General features: G+C 43.6%; 1 protein-coding gene across 1 annotated transcript in view; it reads left to right on the plus strand.

Annotated features, from left to right (window-relative positions):
• The window catches only part of RECQL5 (RecQ like helicase 5), a 99,267-nt gene that overhangs the window by 13,004 nt on the left and 62,734 nt on the right, over positions 1–23,529 (plus strand). Inside the window, exons 4-8 of the mRNA XM_063459136.1 lie at positions 2,418–2,936; positions 5,737–5,842; positions 6,133–6,244; positions 9,840–10,002; positions 10,602–10,684. Of these exons, the coding sequence (XP_063315206.1) occupies positions 2,418–2,936; positions 5,737–5,842; positions 6,133–6,244; positions 9,840–10,002; positions 10,602–10,684 (983 nt within the window). The remainder of the gene's footprint in view (positions 1–2,417; positions 2,937–5,736; positions 5,843–6,132; positions 6,245–9,839; positions 10,003–10,601; positions 10,685–23,529) is intronic.

The following is a 23,529-nucleotide window of genomic DNA, read 5'->3' on the forward strand; positions in this document are numbered from 1 at the left end:
AGTGTCAGCTGACTGCGTTTACAATAAGTGGGTGGGTGGTGGAGGTGATGATAAGTCACAAAGCTAGTGTAGGCAGGCCACTGTCACGAGGTCACTCTCCACCTCTAAACATAATAAACACAATGCCTGAATATAACTCCAGACTACAGGGCGCCACAACCACTAGAGTATATATAAATGCCAAACAATGAAGAAATGACCATGGGTGGAAATCCAAACAATCCACTTTATTTTGGAACAATAAATAAAATAGTAAAATATGCGCAAAATATGCAGGAAAAAACAATATAAAATATTAACGGCCAAATTGGCTAAGAACCCCTAAGGACAGCAGCTATGAACTCACAGAAGCCTTTAAGTATAATAAGGTGCCAAGTGCTAAAGTGCAAACAATGCAAAGTGCTTGATGTAACTTTAAAGAATGGACACCAATACTGGACAATAAAGTGCTTACAGGAGACAGAAAAGACTGCTGTGCCGAAAGTGCAGGGATCTTGTGGGTGCTCAACGCGTTTCGTCGATCTCGACTTCCTCAGGAGCTTGCTGGGTGTGCACTGGTCCTCTTCTTCTTTTAAATCTGCCGGTCCGACCGCCATTCCCCGGTCGCGCATGCGCAGATCGCGCCGTACGTGCCATCATACGTAATGACGCACGGCCGGTCGATGTGCGCATGCGCAAACCAAGCTGGAACGCAAGAATAACTTTATGTATACTTTACACAGCCGCATGACGAGCAGCCCGAATTAATCGAGCGCTCAATGTGGATGCGGTCTGAATTTACAGACCTGCCTATCATGCAATCCTTCAAAGATACACAAGATTGGTAAATTAGAGCATGCAAATAGGACCATGGGCACTGGGATTTGGCTAATGGGGCAAAGATGAATTAAATTGATATGCAGGCACTCTGCAAATATATATAAAACTTAAAAAAGAAAGATAGTGAGTACTAAAAAAGGGACATATAAAAAGGACAATCAGGTTCATTTGCATTGCTAGAAACGCAATATACAGATTACACATGTATATGAATAAGGCTAACAGAGGAATCTAATATTAACCAGATGTAACTGACATTGAGATACTTCAAGGATCCTCAGTATCTTTTTCACACCATACTGACATATTGAAGTATCTCAATGTCAGTTACATCTGGTTAATATTAGATTCCTCTGTTAGCCTTATTCATATACATATGTAATCTGTATATTGCGTTTCTAGCAATGCAAATGAACCTGATTGTCCTTTTTATATGTCCCTTTTTTAGTACTCACTATCTTTCTTTTTTAAGTTTTATATATATTTGCAGAGTGCCTGCATATCAATTTAATTCATCTTTGCCCCATTAGCCAAATCCCAGTGCCCATGGTCCTATTTGCATGCTCTAATTTACCAATCTTGTGTATCTTTGAAGGATTGCATGATAGGCAGGTCTGTAAATTCAGACCGCATCCACATTGAGCGCTCGATTAATTCGGGCTGCTCGTCATGCGGCTGTGTAAAGTATACATAAAGTTATTCTTGCGTTCCAGCTTGGTTTGCGCATGCGCACATCGACCGGCCGTGCGTCATTACGTATGATGGCACGTACGGCGCGATCTGCGCATGCGCGACCGGGGAATGGCGGTCGGACCGGCAGATTTAAAAGAAGAAGAGGACCAGTGCACACCCAGCAAGCTCCTGAGGAAGTCGAGATCGACGAAACGCGTTGAGCACCCACAAGATCCCTGCACTTTCGGCACAGCAGTCTTTTCTGTCTCCTGTAAGCACTTTATTGTCCAGTATTGGTGTCCATTCTTTAAAGTTACATCAAGCACTTTGCATTGTTTGCACTTTAGCACTTGGCACCTTATTATACTTAAAGGCTTCTGTGAGTTCATAGCTGCTGTCCTTAGGGGTTCTTAGCCAATTTGGCCGTTAATATTTTATATTGTTTTTTCCTGCATATTTTGCACATATTTTACTATTTTATTTATTGTTCCAAAATAAAGTGGATTGTTTGGATTTCCACCCATGGTCATTTCTTCATTGTTTGGCATTTATATATACTCTAGTGGTTGTGGCGCCCTGTAGTCTGGAGTTATATTCAGGCATTGTGTTGACTGCGTTTAGCCTATCACAGCCACCATAGCTGTTATTAATTGGTGTGGCTACAAGGAAGTGTGTGATCTAAGCTTTAACCATAACTCCAGTGGAGGCTGGGCTATGGATGGCTAAGGACCCTTATTTAGTGTTAAATTGCTAGAAAATAGTTTAGCACTGAATGGAGGGACAGTACCATGAACTATAACCAATTCAATGAGAAGAAATGACTATTGTGCCTACAGTGTCCCTTTAACGGTCTAATTTGTATTTAGAATTAAACTGCTATTCGGGTCTCTTTAATATCACCTTTTCCTGTTGCTATCCCTTTTCAGGACCAAGTAGATCACCTGCTAAGCTTGAAGATTAAAGCTTGCTCTCTTAATTCAAAGTTGCCAGTTCAAGAACGCAAGAAAATTCAGCAGGACCTGGAAAATGAGCACCCTCAAATCAAACTGCTGTATATCACCCCAGAGATGGCATCCTCCCCATCTTTTCAGCCCACCCTAACATTGCTTCTTAACCGCGGCCTTCTGTCCTACCTCATCATTGATGAAGCGCATTGTGTTTCAGAGTGGGGTCATGATTTCCGCCCAGATTACATGCGTCTGGGTAACCTGCGTGCACGGATACCACAAACACCATGTATAGCCCTAACCGCGACTGCCACTAAGCAAGTGCAAAATGATATAATGGCTGCACTAAAGTTGCGTCAACCCATAGCTATATTTAAAACTCCCTGCTTCCGGTACAACCTGTTCTATGATGTTCAAATGAAGGAGCTACTGAGCGATCCTTATGGGAACCTAAAGGACTTCTGCCTGAAAGCACTGGGAGATAAAAATCCTAAAGGGGTAAGAGACCACAAAGCCGTACACCATTACAAGATTTAGCCTGTAACTTTTAAAGGAGCACCTGCTTATCTTCAGGGATTAATCCATTTGGAAATGGGAAGTTGGGGCTCCAGCGACGGTTCTTCTTCCTCCCAGCTTCCTTCCTCTCTGCAGTGCATTACAAGGAAGGGTTAGCTAGGCAGTTGGCACTCTCAGACTATCAATAGGTGCCCATTGAAAGAATTGGTACTATTGGCAGCTCAAATGTAGTTTTGGATGTGTCTGGTGGTGGTGGTAGGGGGAATGGGAGTTGTTGTTGTCCAGATATTGGGTACTTTTGAAAAAATCAAACTAGGTATGTGCATGGGGAAAATTCGGTCTTCGGCATTTCGAAACTTCTATCGCAGCCGCTTAGTAGATAATTCCCTAATTCCCACAGTATTAGTATGTGGGTGGGGGCCCTAAATTCAAATAAGGGGGGGGACTTATTATCCTCCGCCCCCCACCCCCGAGCGGCGGGTGGGGGCCCTAAACTTCGGAACTTCTGCATTTCGGGACTTCTATTGCAGCCGCTTAGTAGATAACTCCCTAATTCCCACGGTATTAGAGAGTTATCTACCAAAAGGCTGAAAGACCTTAATTGGTCTTTAACCCGTTAAGGACACGTGACATGTCATGATTCCCTTTTATTCCAGAAGTTTGGTCATTAAGGGGTTAAGCCAAATTTACTAATACTAAGTAAAAATTACTTAGTATCAGTAAATTATGCCCCTACTCGCTATACCGCGAATCGGGGCATGTCTATTAAACAGTGAGCAGCCTGTGGCTTCTCACTGTTTAAAAAAAAAAAAAAAAGGTTCCCCCCCTCCTGAGCCCCCACCCCTGAATGGCGGGTGGAGGCCCTAAAGTAAAATAAGGGTGGGACCTATGAGCGGTAGGTGGGGGCCCTAAATTTGAATAAGGGATGGGGACCTATTGTCCTCCCCCCTGGCCCCCACCCCCGAGCAGCGGTTGGGGGCCCTAAAGTAAAATAATGGGGGGGGGGGGGGGGGTGGGGGGGACCTTTTTTGGGGCTGAAAAAAGATTTTAGAAGAAAACCTCAAATGGTATTATTTTATTTTTACAGGTACTTAGTTAAAGGTCCCCCTCATTATTTTTAGGGTGAGGGGGATAGGTAGGGGTTATTTTTGGGGGGGAGGGGGGCGACTAGGGGTTTGGGGACCCCTAGTCACCTGGGGGGGTTACATTTTTATTTAGGGCCCCCACCTGCCGCTCAGGGGTGGGGGCCAGGGGGGAGGACAATAGGTGTCCCCCCCCTAATTGGTATTTAGGGCCCCCACCCACCGCTCATGGAGGGGGGGCTGGGGGGAGGACAATAGGTCCCCCCCCCTTATTTCTACTTTAGGGCCCCCACCCGCCGTTCAGGTAACTTTTTTTTTTTTTTTTAACAGTCAGCAGCCACAGGCACACTGTTTAATAGACATGCCCCTACTCGCGGTATAGCGAGTAGGGACATAATTTACTAATACTAAGTAATTTTTACTTAGTATTAGTAAATTTGGCTTAAAGACCAATTTAGGTCTTTCAGCCTTTTGGTAGATAACTCTCTAATACCGTGGGAATTAGGGAGTTATCTACTAAGCGGCTGCAATATAAGTTCTGAAGGGTCGAAGTGCCGAAGTTTAGGGGCCCCCACCCACCGCTCATGGGTGGGAGCCGGGGGGAGGACAATAGGTCCCCCTCCTTATTTTACTTTAGGGCCCCCACCCGCCATTCCAGGGTGGGGGAACCTTTTTTTTTTTTTTTTTAAACAGTGAACAGCCACAGGTCTTTCAGCCTTTTAGTAGATAGCTCCCTAATACCATGGGAATTAGGGAGTTATCTACTTATTCATTCCTGTCATTCCATTGACTGGCTAAGTAACTTACATATGAATGTGTGTTACTTGATTGTTGTAAGTGTTGCAAATGCTTACAGCTGAATCCTTGCTATGTTTGTATACTTTTTATTTAAAATTGTATACAGTGTAACATTCTTCTTCTTCCACTGGGTAAGTATATTAGTGCTTAGGCAATACTGTACTTTGGAAATTCGGTAATTTCGGAACTTCGGGACTTCCACAATTCGGCACTTTGACAATTCAGCTATTCGGACATTCGGAAGCACCCGAATGTCCGAATTGCCCGAAATTCGTCCGAATTCGCATTCGGACCGAAGCGAATTGTACATGTCTGGATCAAACTGTTATGTCATCGTTGGATATTATTATATTTATATTCCATACATATAAAACCTTGGATTACCCAACAAAACATAAATGGAAATGAAGTCATAGGTTTAGTAAATATCATTGGTATATGCGGCCATCTTATAGTCTAAAGTTTGGACTGGTAGGACTGCTATTTTAGATTGAAATTGGATGGCTTTTTATATATTTGTCCAGATAAGAGGACAAACAAGAGGGCACAAAGTACACATTGCAGCCATAAAACATACCTTAGGGGAACTGGCCCTTTCCAGTTTTCAATACTATGGATTATGTATTTAATAAATATGTATTTACAGGGTGCGAAAAATAAAATATGTAGAAATCAATGCTTCATTATTCTACAGCCTGATGCCCAATTGCATTGTAAAGAGGTGTTTATTTCTACATTAATTTTGTGTGAAAACATTTATTTTGTAGAGATTTGTTACTTTTATTTTGTATAAAAACATTGATTTCATGTAAAGGACAATTAAGGTTGTTCTAAATATGTCAACAGTCTAGTCTATTTTTTTAAGTGAATCTTTACTCACGGCGCTGCCCAATCTCACACAGGGTTTCTCAGGCTGTGGAATTGTGTACTGCCGGACCAGGGATACTTGTGAGGAGGTGGCTACTCAACTATCCCAACGAGGGGTCAAATCTAAAGCATATCATGCTGGTGAGTGACAGGCAAGCATTTTTTTCAGAAGAGAAAACCAGGTCCTTTAGTATTAACTTCTAAAGCTTTTCAAAAATTAAACTTATGATGCTTTTAAATTGAACACTTTAAGCTGGAATTGTCCCCGTTCTTAGGCATTAAAAGAGTCATTAAAGCCATCTAGCCAAATAAACTAATCTACATGATATAATCTACCCTAATGTGTACATTGTCCCAGTCTGATGCTTAAAGTGTATCAGATTATTCATGTACATAGCAACACATTAATTTGTCCTGTGTATCATTGTCAGGCCTTAAAGCAGGTGACCGAGTGTCCGTTCAAAATGAGTGGATGGAAGACGTGGTTCCTGTCATTGTGGCTACAATCAGTTTTGGAATGGGTGTTGATAAAGCTAATGTGAGGTGAGGAATAAAAGCTGTGGCTATGTTTGGAGAACCTTTTCAAATCAGCATTTTTTGCCAAAAATAAGGTTTTTACTGTGTTGTTTTATACTATTTGCTTTATCTCCATAATGTATTAAGAGAGCACTTCAAGCACCATAAGTACTATGAGGCAGTGTAGTGGTTATGGTTCCAGGAGTGCTCTTGCACCCAGCAGTGTAAGTAGTCAAACCATTGTACAACTTACTTGAGTACAGGTGGGCACTGGTCACCTCCACCATTAGGAGCCGGAAGCTCTCTGCTCTAGGATAGTCTATTGGTGCAGGTATTTGCTGAGAAAGATCTGTTGAAGCTTTCAGCCTATGTGCTGGCCCTGCAGAGCAGGACTTTGCTCAAAAGAGCTAACGGAAGCTCCATGCAGGTGTTACTGAATTTCAATGTAGGAAGTGACTGGTGCCATGTTTGTAAGTTGACAAACTGTTAGCAAACAGTTTGACTGAGTACATTCAGGTTTGCAACAGAAAATAGACAATGCACATGCTGCCATGGAATTATCCCACCAGGGTGCTCCAGACAGGTTGGGCAAGTCACCCAAAATTATACTGGAAAATGACACAAAAGTCCAGGCACCCATAGTGGTTTATTTAGAAAGGCAATATTTTATTCAGTAACAACATATGATAGAAACATTTAAATAGATACAGGGAATAACACCGTAAAGGAGGAGACTATATTTAAAAGAAGAAAAACTACCACAACAAGAGGACAGTCTTAAATTAGAGGGACAAAGGTTTAAAAATAATATCAGGAAGTATTACTTTACTGAGAGGGTAGTGGATGCATGGAATAGCCTTCCAGCTGAAGTGGTAGAGGGTAACACAGTGAAGGAGTTTAAGCATGCGTGGGATAGGTATAAGGCTATCCTAGCTATAAGATAAGGCCAGGGACTAATGAAAGTATTTAGAAAATTGGGCAGATTAGATGGGCTGAATGGTTCTTATCTGCCGTCACATTCTATGTTTCGACTCTTACGTTGCACCATAACCACTACAGCAGGCTTTGCTTTGAGTTTGGAGTGTTCCTTCGAAAAATATAGACTAATAACTCCAATTCGGAATGTTCATTAAACTAAATGAAGTTCAAGCTAACATTATTTATGTGTATTGAAAATGTGCAACTTTTGCACAGAACAATACAAATTAAAGGGTTAGTCTAAATACCATAACAACTTTGCATTGTTGCAAAGCTATAGATACAGAGAATTCCCTGTACTCACTCTCAGAATCTGTAAGTGGCTATTAACTGAAGCAATTTGTAAAAATCGCTGCTCCTCTCAGCCAGCTCTCTTAGCTCAGACTTGGCAAAGAAGGTGTAAACACAGGTTACTCTTCACTGTAGAGAGGCCATTCCTAACACTACAAACCGATCTATAAAATGCTAGCAGCCGCATAATGACCGTTATCAGTTTGTAAAGCAGCTCTACTCATCCAGTGTATTATGTCTAAGCTAAGTGCAGCTGGGGCATAATCTGCATATCTAATACATCTCCTGGACTGATGTTCATGGGATAGAATTAGACCCCAGAGACTGGAGAGTGTGTCTGGAGAGTCTGCCGAGTCTACCTGTGTGGGATGATGAAGTCAGCTTCTCTAAGCCATGCATCTTCAAGGTCTTTGAAAGGGAGTATTTTTACATTACTTTTACTTTTCTGCATATTTTTTTTAGAATGTTTTAGCTACATAAAGCATTGACAATATAGTGTCAAGTCTTGTTTTGCTGACCTATGAATAAAAACAATTGAATCCAAAAAATGAGGGTCTGTAAGACTGAACCTCAATGCCATTAGGCTGAAGAGAGATTATAGAATATATGTGAGTATACTACAAGCAACTCACATGCACACATTTACATAACAGATGGCCAGCAAACACACAGCACCACAGATAGCTCCCACCACGCACTCAAGTACACACTCAAAACCCTAGGGGGCCCTTACAAATAAAAACACAACAGACATTCCACATATACACACACACTACCACAGACAGCCTGCACCACATGCAAATATTACAAGAAACACATATACACACACTTAACATTAGAGAGCATACATAAAACCTCAGACAGTCCACACTCTAGAGACGATACAACCGGCAGCCCACATACACACAACACCACAAACAGCACACATACACTCACAACAACAGTCAGTTCATAGTCCTCACACAGTGGCTGCCCAGTCACCAAAGACTAGTACATGTCTACCAGCCACCACCTTCTCCTGAAAGGACTGTAATCACCCAGCCAAATCCTCTTCCTATCGTGCCTCCCAGCTAGAACACCTAATCGTGGACACAGGGACCTCACACAGACACGGTGTGCCCGACTGGGAGCTTCCTAGGAGGTAAGTGCGGTCCGGTCTGGTCATTGAGGTGGCTCATGGCCCCAGGACCACCAAACAGGGTGCAATTTGGAGGGGTGATAGAGGAGGTGGTGAGGAATCCAAAGACACACAGGTCATGTGGGAGTTCCATGTACCCGCTTCGAATGCAGTCATCGAAAGTTCACCGGGTTTTTCCACCCATTGCACTGGAACGAGATGGCAGATTGGAGGATGCTCGTGGCCCAGGCAAAACGTATCCGTCGCACTATTTGAGCTAGGCACCTCTGATCTCAGCGCTTTTTCGAAAGAGTACCTTCCTAGGGGTAAGCTATCTGGGGGTGACAGCTTTTTGGGGATGTGGGCAGGGGAACAAGTTGTTTCGGGGTACATTATAGTCGGGCACCTGGGTGTCTGATCGTTAATAAAGTTACCTCGTGTCTAGACACACGGACGTGACCCACTGTTGGGGCCTGTGTATAACAATGGGACAGACACTCAATAATGTGTGTTTATACTTACATCAAGCATCGGCTGATGACTCTGGGGGTTGTTATAATCACTCTGGGGGCTTTACTAAGGGGAAAGGGAATCCCTGTCGGTGATACTCCTGTCAACTAGGAGAGGTCTACAGCACAAATACTAGAAGCAACTCATGTAAATACACTTCTTGGAGACAGCAAACACACAATTACCACAAAGGCAACATACACATGCACAATACCAAAGAGACACACACATATATAAATACCACAAACAGGGTATACACATAACACAACAGGCAACCTAAACACACACAATAATACAAACATAACTAACAAACAGCTCCTGCCACACACATGCGCAAAGGACCACAAATAGCCCATATTCACACACATACCTCTACACGCCAACCCCTCCACACAAACCTTACCACAATGCATACACAACACTACACACAGCCTGTAAATACACTCACATAACCTCACAGACATCCTACACGCATGCATAACACACAGTACTATCAGCCCCCACATATACACAGATACAACCTCACAAAGCATCCTTCACACCCATATATTACACAAGTTAAATATGGTACTTAATAAATAAATAGGGACTTCAAGGTTTTACTTTGGCACACCGCTAGGAAGGGGTTACCTTTCGAGTAAAGCAATCTTTGATGTATTTATTGTTCTTGAGTAATGTGCCTCAAAAAAAAAATATTTTTTATTTTATTCTCTTGATTTGTGGCAGGTTTGTTGTCCACTGGAACATTGCCAAGTCAATGGCAGGCTATTACCAAGAGTCGGGAAGGGCCGGAAGAGATGGAAAGCAGTCCTTTTGCCGTCTGTATTATTCCAGAACTGACCGAGATCAAATCAGTTTCCTCATCAAGAAGGAAATAACACAAGCTCAGGTGTGTATGAGACTCCTATATTACAGACTGGAAAAAAGGAAAGGCTTTATAGAGTCCCAGAAGAAAAGTCTAACCAGGTTATTCAAAGTGAATATCACATTTAAGGCCAAATAAGCTAAACTGCAACAATTCTCTTGTTCATAATGTGGCCTTAATTTGAAATTTACTTTGAATTATCCCTTTAGTAAATAGTCCTGTTAGTGTTAGTGTTATCGTTATACAGGAGTGAGCCAAGTCCTGACCTTGGTTTCAGTATGTAGCACAGTCCTGCCCTTGGTTTCGGGACGCGGCCCAGGCCTGCCCTTGGTTTCGGGACGCGGCCCAGGCCTGCCCTTGGTTTCGGGACGCGGCCCAGGCCTGCCCTTGGTTTCGGGACAGGCCCGAACTGATTTCAAGAGGCAGCATATACCGACCTTGGTTTCATTAAGTAGTTATTGCCCAACCTCTGTTTCAGAAGGGATCTCAGGCTCTGTCATGGATTCAAGGGTTATACCAGGCTTGACCATATATCGACCCACCATTGACTTTTTTTTTTATAAGGCTATGTTTAGTGTATTACCCAGAATCAAGTAAAAATCCCTAAAACTTTTATTTTCCAGTCAAAAAGAGGAGACACCAAGGCATCTGATAAAGCTTCCATGGCTGGATTTGAAATAATGGTGAACTTCTGTGAAGAGTTGGGGTGAGTTATCTTTTTGTAACTTTATGAGAGCTAGTGAATGACACTTTTCGAACTAAGCCTGAACGTAAATACCTTGCAATTCATGCTTAAGAGTATTGAATGTAGAAAATCTCAGTTGTTTAAAAAGGTAAGGTGATGCAGAATCTGTCCTTGAATTCTCCCACTTGGTTATGATTAGGTGATAAAACGAGGGATTTGTGCAGTTAAGATTTTTTGGTAGGTCTTCAGAAATGGCAAACGGCATTCTGTGCTACCATTAATAGACACAGTGGAGATGCTCTAATGATATGGAGATATAACAAGTCAAGCTGTTGTAAGTTTTCACAGCATTAGCTACAGTAGTGGTTATGGTGCTTGGAACCAGATCCAAGAGTTTATTAAGAACCCTGCTCAAATGAGCTTACATTTTAGAGAACGTGGATAAAACCACAGACTAACTATTAGTATTCATAGTTATTTATTTAAAGTTTTTTCTTGTCCAAATTAGAATACTCAAATATTTGTTTTAATTAACAATATAATAAAAACTGCTTAACAAAAATTCTTTAATGCTTTAGTATGCTAATAATTAGTGGTGTTGATACCTGCAATATGGAACCCATACTATACATAGCATTTAGCGGTATTGGTTTAAGTCACTAGTATTAGAAAAATATAAACTCTTTTTCTTTAAAACTCTGTGTTTTATAGAAAAAATACAACTCTGTTTGCAATATCTGACCTATTAAGTCTGTCAATGCCATCTAAGTATGAATGAAATTGGTATTGCTGATGAAGAGGTGTATCAATATGTGTATCAATATGGCAAGCAAATGGGCCCCTTGTGCTTTTTGTCAAACTGCCTGAAAACTGACACAGAACAGGAGACGGCTCCCATAGCCTACTTGCACCATAACACTACCATGGGCTTGCAGTACCATCTTCCTGCCAAACACCGCACTGTTAAAAAAACAAACAAAAAAAAACAGAGATTTACAATGCCTCTTATATACTATAGTCTGCCACTGTATCATGTATAAATATATAAAAATAAACCCTGTGCTCAAACTCTCACTACCCTGAGCGGCTACAGTGACTATAGAACACATCAGCAACAATGCATAAAATTAAAAACTCAAAGAAAAAAGTTACCTGTGCACCATCCCAAATCCCTATGCACACTTAAATAACTGTAGTTTTTTTATTTTATTTTATTTTTCTACTATCACTCCAATGGCCATTGAAGTGTAAGCTCACCTGCCCATGTCAAGGCAAAACCTTTTAGGGGAGTCCTACACTAACAATTCACCTTGCTTCTTTCTGCTTAAAGGTAACTTTGCACAAGTAATTGTGCCATGTATACCTTTAAAAACATTTTATAGCAGGTAGTAATCAAATAGTGTTTTTTATATTAATGTGGCTCTTTGAAAATCTATGATCATATTTTCCCGTTGTATTTTATTGTGAACATTGCTTGGCGCCTGGAAACCAGTTTGCTGTTATATCTTTTTTTTTCTTTTTCTAACATACACTGTTGCATTTCATTAATTTTAATCAAGATCTCTCTTTTGTTGGTCCATGCAGTGCCCTGTGTATAGCACACTCCCTAATAAGTATTATATAAAGCATGATTTGTATTTCTTTAAATATTGTTATTGACCGTGTTTGTTCATTTTGTCAAGCTAAGCCAAATATATCCTTACATCTGTTCAGTGTCTTTTGTAAAGTTTTTTTATTTTTATTTTGCAATAGTATGCTCATTATTGATTGTTTCTATATAAATCCTTTTTTGAAAGGACTGTAAGAATAGTCAGGAATTCAAAGTGAATTTTAAATATAAGGCCAAGATAGCTAAACTGGAAACATTCTCCAAGCGAACTATGCTTCCATTTTGGCTAATTTGTCCTTAAAGGGGCACTATAGTCATCAGAACAACTACAGCTTAATGCTTTTTCAGCGAAAAGTCAGTGTTTACATTATTGCCTAGTAACCTCTTGTGCTAGTCACCGTGTGCAGCACTGACGTTCAGCGTCTCGTCGCTCTGCAAGGAGACCCTGAACACTCCTCATAGAGATTCATTGATTCAATGCATCTCTATGAGGAGATGCTGATTGATGCACTGTGGCCATTTGCAGCTCATGTGCAATAGCCTTCCAATGCTTTCCTATTGGAATGCATTGGATCTTGCTGAGATCGTCAATTTTTATGATCTCAGCCAAGGAGGCAGAATGGGACTTGTGCGGCGCTGGAAATAAGGTGAGTAAAATCAACTGGGGGCCAGTAACCTAAAGCATGTTTTTACAACTATAGTGTCAGGAATATGTTTGTATTCCTGAAACTATAGTGTTCCTTTAAATTTGAAATTCACTTTGAGTTTGCAACAATTCTTACTTTAGTACTTAAATGCATAACCGTGCTAGTAGAATCACACGGGAGACGTCCACTAATTCACTAATTCCCTAATTCATGTAAAAATCAGATGCAGCCCATGATAAAATGAAACATAATGTTTACTGAAATAGTCTAAAAATGAGCACATTCAAGGATATAGCAGCAAAACAAAACACACTCAAAAGCATGTCCCAGGTAGACGGCTTAACGCGTTTCTTGCGACATGGAACTTAGTCTTAACCATAGTGTTTTAGTCAGTTTATCGACTTTATCATCTCCACTAGCACTATGAGAGACACAAGTCTCCCAATTCCCCCATGCTCCCTTAGCAAACACCTGGAGTGTCTTTCCAAGCCTCACCACATAATGGTTATATGCACATTTTAACTCTGGCCAACTGGCAAACTAAAACAACGTCTACCTTTATGCATGTGTTTTTTTTTTTTTTTAATTCTTTATTTTTGTTGTGCATGTTTTAACAACTCGCGTGTGTTGCCACATCAGCAGTTACACGCAAAATCAAACATTTTCAAACATGGCAAGTAATATTTCTGCACATTTTTATAGATATAATACAGAGGTGATATGCAAAGTGTGGGTCTGTGAGTATACGGCTCAGAAACATGGTTGATCTATCTGTGTTAACACTAGGAGGGGCAGGCAATAATCGCTTAACGGCTAGCACATTGCAAAATATAGGATAAATAAAAATAAAAAATAAATAAAAAACTAGTAAAGATTAATCACACATTTTTGAGTATGTTTCATCCATCTGTGCTTGTAATAGGAGGAGTAGGCGATCGTCGCTTAACGGCTGTCACATAGCAAAATATTAGATATGAAACTGTTAGAGAGTAGTCACGCATTTTTGAAATATGTTTGATCTATCTGTGCTAATAATAGGAGGAGCAGGCCATAATCGCTTAATGGCTAGCACATTGCAAAATATAGGATAAATATAAATAAAAAAATTATAAAAAAAAAAACTAGTAAAGAGTAATCACACATTTTTGAGTATGTTTGATCCATCTGTGCTTATAATAGGAGGAGTAGGCAATAGTCGCTTAACGGCTGGCTCATAGCAAAATATTAGATATGAAACTGTTATAGAGTAGTCACACATTTTTTGAAATATGTTTGATCTATCTGTGCTAATAATAGTAGGAGCAGGCAATAATCGCTTAACGGCTAGCATATTGCAAAATATTAGATATGAAATTGTTAGAGAGTAGTCACACATTTTTGAAATATGTTTGATCTGTCTGTGCTAATAATAGGAGGAGCAGGCAATAATCGCTTAACGGCTAGCATATTGCAAAATATAGGATAAATAAAATAAACTATTAAAGATTAATCACACATTTTCAAGTATGTTTGATCCATCTGTGCTTATAATAAGAGGAGTAGGCAATAGTCGCTGAACGGCTAGCACATAGCAAAATATAAGATATGAAACTGTGGGAGATTAGTCACACAGTTTGTATTTAAGCTAATAAGTTTCAGCATAGATAATTTTGTAATGACAGGTTAGCGCTAGTATGAGCACGCATGGGCGCATAGTCCGTGTGGGACAAGTCTTGGATTACTGAGATTGGGTATTTGGTTGTCGTGAAAGCAGTTCGTGCTAAAAAATACCCATGCGAGGCAGTGTGAAGGGCGCTTCATCCGATACCAAGCGCTGGCAGGATTTGGGCTTTGTCGCAGCTATTCTTCCCATTGTAGCCACCGGGCTTGCTGTCTCCGGTTCGGGGGTTGCTTCCGGCAGTGCTCTGTGGAGCGTGCAGCCGCATAGTGATTCGTCGGAAGAGGTTTGGGGAATGCCGTCTGAGTCTCTCGACTTTTAGGGTCCCAGGCTGTGGCTCAAGCTGCGGTTGTGACCGTATGCGGAGTCCTCTGAGTGGTTTCCGTGGTGTCGCTTTTTCGTCGTGTGAGGCATGATGCTTGGTCCGCTGCTTTGATAGGATTTTCCCCGTTTTCGGAGCTGGGCGCTTGGGAGGTGGTCTCCTCACCATATGGTGGGTGTTTGCTGGTTGTGGGGCGGAACAGCCCATCTGCCACAATGGTGATGCGGGTGGGTAGAACTTGCGTCGTAATTGACGCCAGAGCTTTTTAAAGTGCCTGTCCAGCCGGGTGAGTATGTCTCCTGAGTGTGGGAGCCATGCTTCTCCCGCCATGTTGACAGGGCCGTTTTGTTGCAGGCCCGTGCTTGCAGTTTGTTCCCTTAGTTGCGTGCGAGTTAGTGCTCCCGGTGAGAGCCGGGATGTTTCGTCCGTCCCAGCAGGCTTGTATGTGGATTGTGGTGCTGTGCCATATGCTTCCGCCATCTTGGAGGCCCCACTGCCCGCCTTGCTTGGACTGGTCGCGGGTATTGTCAGAGGGCGCCGGGCGTAGGGTTCCACTGTTGGCGGGGACCGGGATGTCCCCCACCGGTTCAAAGGGGGGGGAGGGAGTGTTCCAAGCTCACAGGTGGTTGTGCGCGACTTGCTGGAGGGCAGCCGCCTTTCTCCGCAGCTTCCTGCGGTAGGCCTCATGTTGCCGTTGCAGTGTCCGGTAATCCCGGGTGTCGGGTTCGGTATCACTCGGTTCAGGCCGGTCTTCTCAGACCGATGGGTCCCCTTGCAGGAGGTTAGCGGCATTTCTGCTCGTTTTGACCGCCGTTTTAGTGCCTGTTTTGCCAGAGCTCGTGCAGTGCACGTCTTCTCTGGTCGCTGGCTAAGCTCCGCCCCCCTATGCATGTGTTTTATAGACGATTCCATGGGGGTTTTAATGTTATCCCACAAGTTCTAACATACTCTAATGTTTTTAGAACATGACCTTTAGTGGAAAATAGCTACAAACATAAACTATTTATATATATATAATGAACTCCAAATCAGAAATACATTATGCTGTCCCTTCTATTCCTCAGTTTTATGACTCTTCTATGTCTACTTGTATCATTTCCTGCCTTTTTCAAACCCCGATCTTTACCCTCTGTATTCTATTATTCTTGTGCTGTACAATGTTTTCTGCTGCTGATGTGTGTTGGATGTGGATTGCCATCGGGTTTCCCATTTCTTTTCCACTTGTGAGCTTTAATGGCGTCCCCAATTGTTAAAATGTTCCTCCTCTAGTGAGGTTTATTACCAGCTAGGCAGCATTGCATTGGTATGATCTCAGTGATGGTTGTTTCCATTTAGTGAAGTAATTGAAAGCTTTATTGGTTACGTTGTGACTGCTTTGAGGTTCTCACTTTTACCAATAAGTATACTACACTTCATGTTGTCCATACTTTACTAACGATATACATACTGCATGCCAGCATTGGGCACGGCAATCATTGGTGATGGGTGGTGAGTACTTTATTTTTGTATTATTTGTTATGTTTGCTATATATCCACTGTCTGAACTGTTTGTCATGAATTCTTTGCGGTAGTAACATCACTGCACATTTGTAATTTCTGTGGGAAAAGCAAGTCTTATGGCTTGACTGGTGTGCAGATTTCCGTTTAACATTGTATTAACTATCCACAGACTTCAGGTGGAAGGGGTTTTCAATCACAGTTTTTCCCCACCATAAGCTTATAGGTTTTTGCTTCACAAGCCAGCCAGTAACCAACCTCATGCTGATGAGTTGAATTAACAACGAAACAGCTGTCCGTGAGTGGTTCACTTGCTTTGCATCTTTTCCTAAGTTGTGTTTCAAAGCTGTTGCATACAACAAACACAGACTCAAAGGAATCCATGTTTAAAATGGAATGAGGCAAACATGTGATTCTTTGTTAAGCTAATTTGCATATGTCCATCCAGAATCCTTTGCGGTAGTAACATCACTGCAAATTTGTGATTCCTGTTGGAAAAACAAGTCTTATGGCTTGACTGGTGTGCAGATTTTTGTTTAACCCCTTAAGGACCAAACTTCTAGAATAAAAGGGAATCATGACGTGTCACACATGTCATGTGTCCTTAAGGGGTTAAAGGGACTCTATAGTCTACATATAAAAGCAAGAAAGACAGGTCCCCCAGCCTTCCTTCTTGCTTTTATATATTGCTTTTTATATTGAGAGGGAAACGGCAGGTCTAGCTCTTATTTATCATCCGCCTAATACTAGTACCCCCGTCTTTATGGAGGAGATATCTGAACTGCTAACTACTATAAGTCTTAAGTTTACCTCCTCCATTATTTTGGGAGACTTTAACTTATGGGCTGATTCTCCTATGGACTCTCATGCCCAGAGTTTAATACTCTATGCTAAAACCATAGGGTATAATCAAGCAGTATCCGGCCCTACACATAGAACCGGACATACACTAGATTGGATTTTCCACAATGGGTTGATTTGCTCGACTGCCACTCCTCAACCCACGGCCTGGAGTGATCATAACTTGATCAAGTTTGAGGCAGTAGGTGTTGAAATGAAGAAAATCCCCCACATCCCAAAAAGAAATAATATCTGCTCATGGTCTCGAGATATTTCCAAAGTCACCGGACCTCTTCTTAGCACAACTTTTTCCAGCAAAATGGACCCTATTAAATTTCATGATTCCCACACAGTAGAAGAGAAAATCTTACTGTTTAATTCAGTGATTGTAGAATCAATAGAACTTCTAGCCCCGATGAAAAAAACTTGTCTAGTAAGACAAGTAGATAAAAACCCTCCCTGGTTTAATCAGATGACCAGGGAGATGAAATGGCGATGTCGAGCAGCTGAAAAACGGTGGAGAAAAGATTACAATACTGACCTTAAATTGGAATATTTAAAATCTTTAAAATTATATAAATCTAGTATTAAAAATACGAAAAAATAATATTTTACAGATAAGATTACAAAAGCGAAAAACTCAGCGGCAGAGCTTTTTCGCACAACAAACCTCTTAGCAAATCCTAACTGTTCGCTTCCTCAAGAAGAAACATCTCAACAGTTTTGTGAATCCCTTTCTCACTTTTTTAAACAAAAAATTGATCTAATTAGGAGCAACATAGTGGTGGAACCTGATGCAGAAATTCTTACACCCTATGATGGCTCGATGTTCTCGAATTTTAAACCCGTCAGTACATCTGAGATCTTGATCATCCTCAAGTCTCTCAGGGCATCGTCCTCATTGCTGGATCCCTGCACTGCTCAGCTGGTGAAGGATGCCGCTGATGCTTTGGCCCCCTATATTGCAGACATTGTTAGTATGTCATTTGCCACCGGAGTTGTTCCTGGCATTCTGAAGCAGGCTGTGGTTATTCCTCTGCTGAAGACACCAACTGTGCCACGCTCCGAGTTGAGCAACAATCGACCTATCTCCACCTTGCCTTTTTTGGCCAAGATCATCGAGAGAGCGGCGGTATGGCAAATTCAGCCTCACCTGGAATCTAATCACATTCGGGATTTCGACCTGGTAGAGGGACAGAGACTGCCCTGGTTAAAGTCCACGACGATCTCCTGTGGGCCTTGGACAGAGGGGAGGAAACTGCCCTGGTACTCCTGGATTTATCGGCGGCCTTCGATACCATCGATCATGACAGATTGACAGAGAGGCTACTTACTGTGGCTGGTGTGGATGACAGGGCGCTGGCTTGGGTGACCTAGTTTCTCCACGACAGGGTTCAAAGGGTAAAATTGGGGACATTTTACTCCTCTAACATCTCCCTGACGTGTGGAGTCCCCCAGGGTTCGGCTTTATCTCCAATCCTGTTTAACATCTATATGAGGCCACTGACCCATATCATCCGCCGCCACATGCTTCCCTATCATATCTATGCCGACGATACCCAGTTGTACTTTCGCCTGGCCAAGAAAAAGGAGGATCAAATCAATCTTTCTTCCTGCCTACAGGATATCCAGTCGTGGATGGGAGCCAATTATCTAAAACTTAATGGCTCCAAAACTGAATGCATCATCTTCAGTAACCAGGAGGTGAGTAGTATCTTTCCCTCATGGCCGGACTCGTTTTCTCCATCTCCGAGTCCTGCCACCAAGGTCAGAGATCTGGGAGTCATTTTCGACTCCAGGTTGACACTGAAGCCCCAGATTAATCAGGTGGTAAGCTCTTGCCACTACCACCTGAAGCTTCTGAGGTCTATTTTTAGATTCATTACCCCCTCCGATCAAATCTCGGTGGTCAACGCCATCATCGGTAGCCGATTGGACTACTGCAATGCTCTGTACCTTGGACTGCCTCAGAACATCATACACAAGCTACAGTTGATACAGAATGCAGCTGCAAGGCTACTTACGGGTGTGGCCCGCAATGACCATATCACTCCATCATTAAGAGCCTTGCACTGGCTGCCCGTTCGTGAACGGGTTCTGTTCAAAAATGGTTGTTTGGTATATAAGGCAATCCATGGTATGGGACCAGACTATCTGAAGGATAAATTCACACGCTATGCTCCCAGTCGATCCTTGAGATCGGCTGATTTAGCCTTATTGAAGATTCCAAATTTTAAAAAGAAAAAGTGCGGAGGGAGAACGAGTGATGTTCAGGGAGCGCAATTTTTGGAACTCCCTGCCTCTGACATTAAGACTTAAGAATGATCTACTGAAATTCCGCCGGAGCTTAAAAACAGTTTTATTTGCTCAGGCGTATGGGATGACATGAAATTTTTAACTTGGTTCAAATGCATGTGATTATAATGCTGTGGTTTTGCTGGATATTGTTTTGTCTGTTTTTATTGCTGGTATGCGCATCGAGACCCTATGGGTAATAAGACTGCGTTTTCTTAAGAATTTTTAATAAATAAATAAATAATAAAAATATGAACTTACATTTAATTAAAAAAAAATTCGAGGTGTTTTTATATTAAAAACTTACCTCCGTTCCAGCGCCGAGCTCCCAGCCATGCCGCGCCCCCTTTTTCGTCAAAATGACGAAATCGCGGGGCCCAATAGGACGCTTCTCTGAGAGAAGCATCAGGGCGATGTGGTGCGCATGCGCGGCTTCGCGATGCACCAATCGCGTTCTTCATAGAGCGGCATTGACAGCCGCCCTATGAAGAACCTGAGCGCTTTACCGCGCATGTGCGCGGAATGCGCGTTCGCGAGCTGAGCTGTCTGACTGACAGCTCAGCTCGCTTTCTAAAACTATATCAATAAGGGGGGACCTACTGTCCCCCCCCCGGCCCCCACCCCTGAGCGGCGGGTGGGGGCCCTAAAATTATCAATAAGGGGGGGGACCTACTGTCCCCCCCGGCCCCCACCCCTGAGCGGTGGGTGGGGGCCCTAAAATTCACAATAGGGGGGGACCTACTGTCCCCCCCCCGGCCCCCACCCCTGTGCGGCGGGTGGGGGCCCTAAAATTCACAATAAGGGGGGGGACCTACTGCCCCCCCGGCCCCCACCCCTGAGCGGTGGGTGGGGGCCCTAAAATTATCAATAGGGGGGGGACCTATTGTCCCCCCCGGCCCCCACCCCTGAGCGGTGGGTGTGGGCCCTAAATACAAAGGGGGTGGGGACCCTAGTTAACCCCCCCCCCCAAAAAAAAAATATCTCCCTACCTACCCCCCTCACCCTAAAAATAATGAGTGGGGACCCTTTAACTAAAAACCTGTAAAGAAAAAAAATAAGATAAAAACAACTTACCATGTTTTCTTTCTTCTAAAATCTTCTTTCTTCAGCCCCAAAAAAGGCCAAATAAAAAGCCATAATAACCGACGCAATAAAAAAAAAAAAAAAACCCGAGCGCAAAAAAAATAATCCATCTTCACCCATGGAGGGCTCCGTGCAGACTGAGCTCCGCAGGGCGGGGGAAGGCTTATAAAGCCTTGCCCCGCCCTGCAATTAGGCTAAGAACACTCTGATTGGTGGGTTTAAGCCAATCAGAGTGCTCTTTGTCATTTTACAAGCGTGGGAAAATTCCAAAGAACTTTCCCACGCTTGTAAAATGACAAAGAGCAATGTGATTGGATGGCTTGAAATCCATCCAATCACAGTGCTCTTTGTCATTTTACAAGCGTGGGAAAGTTCTTTGGAATTTCCCCACGCTTGTAAAATGACACAGAGCACTGTGATTGGATGGATTTCAAGCCATCCAATCACATTGCTCTGTGTCATTTTACAAGCGTGGGAAAATTCCAAAGAACTTTCCCACGCTTGTAAAATGACAAAGAGCACTGTGATTGGATGGCTTGAAATCCATCCAATCACAGTGCTCTGTGTCCTTTTACAAGCGTGGGAAAATTCCAAAGAACTTTCCCACGCTTGTAAAATGACAAAGAGCACTGTGATTGGCTTAAACCCACCAATCAGAGTGTTCTTAGCCTAATTGCAGGGCGGGGCAAGGCTTTATAAGCCTTCCCCCGCCCTGCGGAGCTCAGTCTGCGCGGAGCCCTCCATGGGTGAAGATGGATTATTTTTTTGGCGCTCGGGTTTTTTTTTTTTTTTTATTGCGTCGGTTATTATGGCTTTTTATTTGGCCTTTTTTGGGGCTGAAGAAAGAAGATTTTAGAAGAAAGAAAACATTGAATGGTAAGTTGTTTTTATCTTATTTTTTTTTCTTTACAGGTTTTTAGTTAAAGGGTCCCCCCTCATTATTTTTAGGGTGAGGGGGGTAGGTAGGGAGATAAGTTTTTTTTTGGGGGGGGGAGGGTTAACTAGGGTCCCCCCACCCACCGCTCAGGGGTGGGGGCCGGGGGGGGACAATAGGTCCCCCCCTTATTGATAATTTTAGGGCCCCCACCCGCCGCTCAGGGGTGGGGGCCGGGGGGGACAATAGGTCCCCCTTATTGATAATTTTAGGGCCCCCACCCGCCGCACAGGGGTGGGGGCCGGGGGGGCAGTATGTGCCCCCCTTATTTTTAATTTTAGGGTCCCCACCCACCGCACAGGGGTGGGGGCCGGGGGGGGGGCAGTATGTCCCCCCCTTATTTTTTATTTTAAGGCCCCCACCCGCCGCACAGGGGTGGGGGCCGGGGGGGGACAATAGGTCCCCCCTTATTGATAATTTTAGGGTCCCCACCCACCGCACAGGGGTGGGGGCCGGGGGGGGGCAGTATGTCCCCCCCTTATTTTTTATTTTAAGGCCCCCACCCGCCGCACAGGGGTGGGGGCCGGGGGGGGGACAATAGGTCCCCCCTTATTGATAATTTTAGGGCCCCCACCCGCCGCTCAGGGGTGGGGGCCGGGGGGGACAATAGGTCCCCCCTTATTGATAATTTTAGGGCCCCCACCCGCCGCACAGGGGTGGGGGCCGGGGGGGGGCAGTATGTCCCCCCCTTATTTTTTATTTTAAGGCCCCCACCCGCCGCACAGGGGTGGGGGCCGGGGGGGGGACAATAGGTCCCCCCTTATTGATAATTTTAGGGCCCCCACCCGCCGCTCAGGGGTGGGGGCCGGGGGGGACAATAGGTCCCCCCTTATTGATAATTTTAGGGCCCCCACCCGCCGCACAGGGGTGGGGGCCGGGGGGGGACAATAGGTCCCCCCTTATTGATAATTTTAGGGCCCCCACCCGCCGCACAGGGGTGGGGGCCGGGGGGGACAATAGGTCCCCCCTTATTGATAATTTTAGGGCCCCCACCCGCCGCACAGGGGTGGGGGCCGGGGGGGCAGTATGTGCCCCCCTTATTTTTAGGACCCCCACCCACCGCTCAGGGGTGGGGGCCGGGGGGGGGGGGGAGAGTAGGTCCCCCCCCCCCCTTCAACCACTATTGTGGCCAGACAGCATCCCTGTGGGTTCGGGCTTCAGCTGTCAGCTGAAGCCACGCCCACAGCAGTGCTGACAGGCTGTCAGCACACAAAGCGCGTTCACAGTGCTTTGTGTGCTGATAGCCCGTCTGATGCATTCACCCAGAATGCATCGGACGAGAGGCCTTTTTAGGGCCTCTGAACTCGGAAGTCCCTCTGGTGGCCGTCTGATTGACTGCAACAAGAGGTGTTCCAAGCTTCCAATGTAAACACTGCATTTTCTCAGAAAATACAGTGCTTACAAGAAAAAGGCTCCGGGTAGCTGTAGCACTCACCTAAACAACCTCATTAAGCTGAAGTTGTTCAGGTGACTATAGTGTCCCTTTAACATTGTATTAACTATCCACAGACTTCAGGTGGAAGGGGTTTTCAATAACAATTTTTCCCCAACATACCTTTCTGGATATATATATACACACAGTATCTCACAAAAGTGAGTACACCCCTCACATTTTTGTAAATATTTTATAATAACTTTTCATGTGACAACACTGTAGAAAAGACACTCTGCTACAAGCCTGTATAACAGCCTGGTACAGCCTGTATAACAGTGTAAATTTGCTGTCCCCTAAATATAACTCAACACACAGCCATTAATGTCTAAACTGTTGGCAACAAAAGTGAGTACTGCCCTAAGTGGAAATGTCCAAATTGCGCCCAATTAGTAATTTTTCCTTCACTGTGTCATGTGACCTGTTAGTGTTACAAGGTCTCAGGTGTGAATGGGGAGCTGGTGTGTTAAATTTGGTGTTATCGCTCTCACACACTCTCATACTGGTCACTGGAAGTTCAACATGGCACCTCATGTCAAAGAACTCTCTG

Source organism: Pelobates fuscus, chromosome 6, assembly GCF_036172605.1.
Source record: "Pelobates fuscus isolate aPelFus1 chromosome 6, aPelFus1.pri, whole genome shotgun sequence".
Classification (NCBI taxonomy): Eukaryota; Metazoa; Chordata; class Amphibia; order Anura; family Pelobatidae; genus Pelobates; species Pelobates fuscus.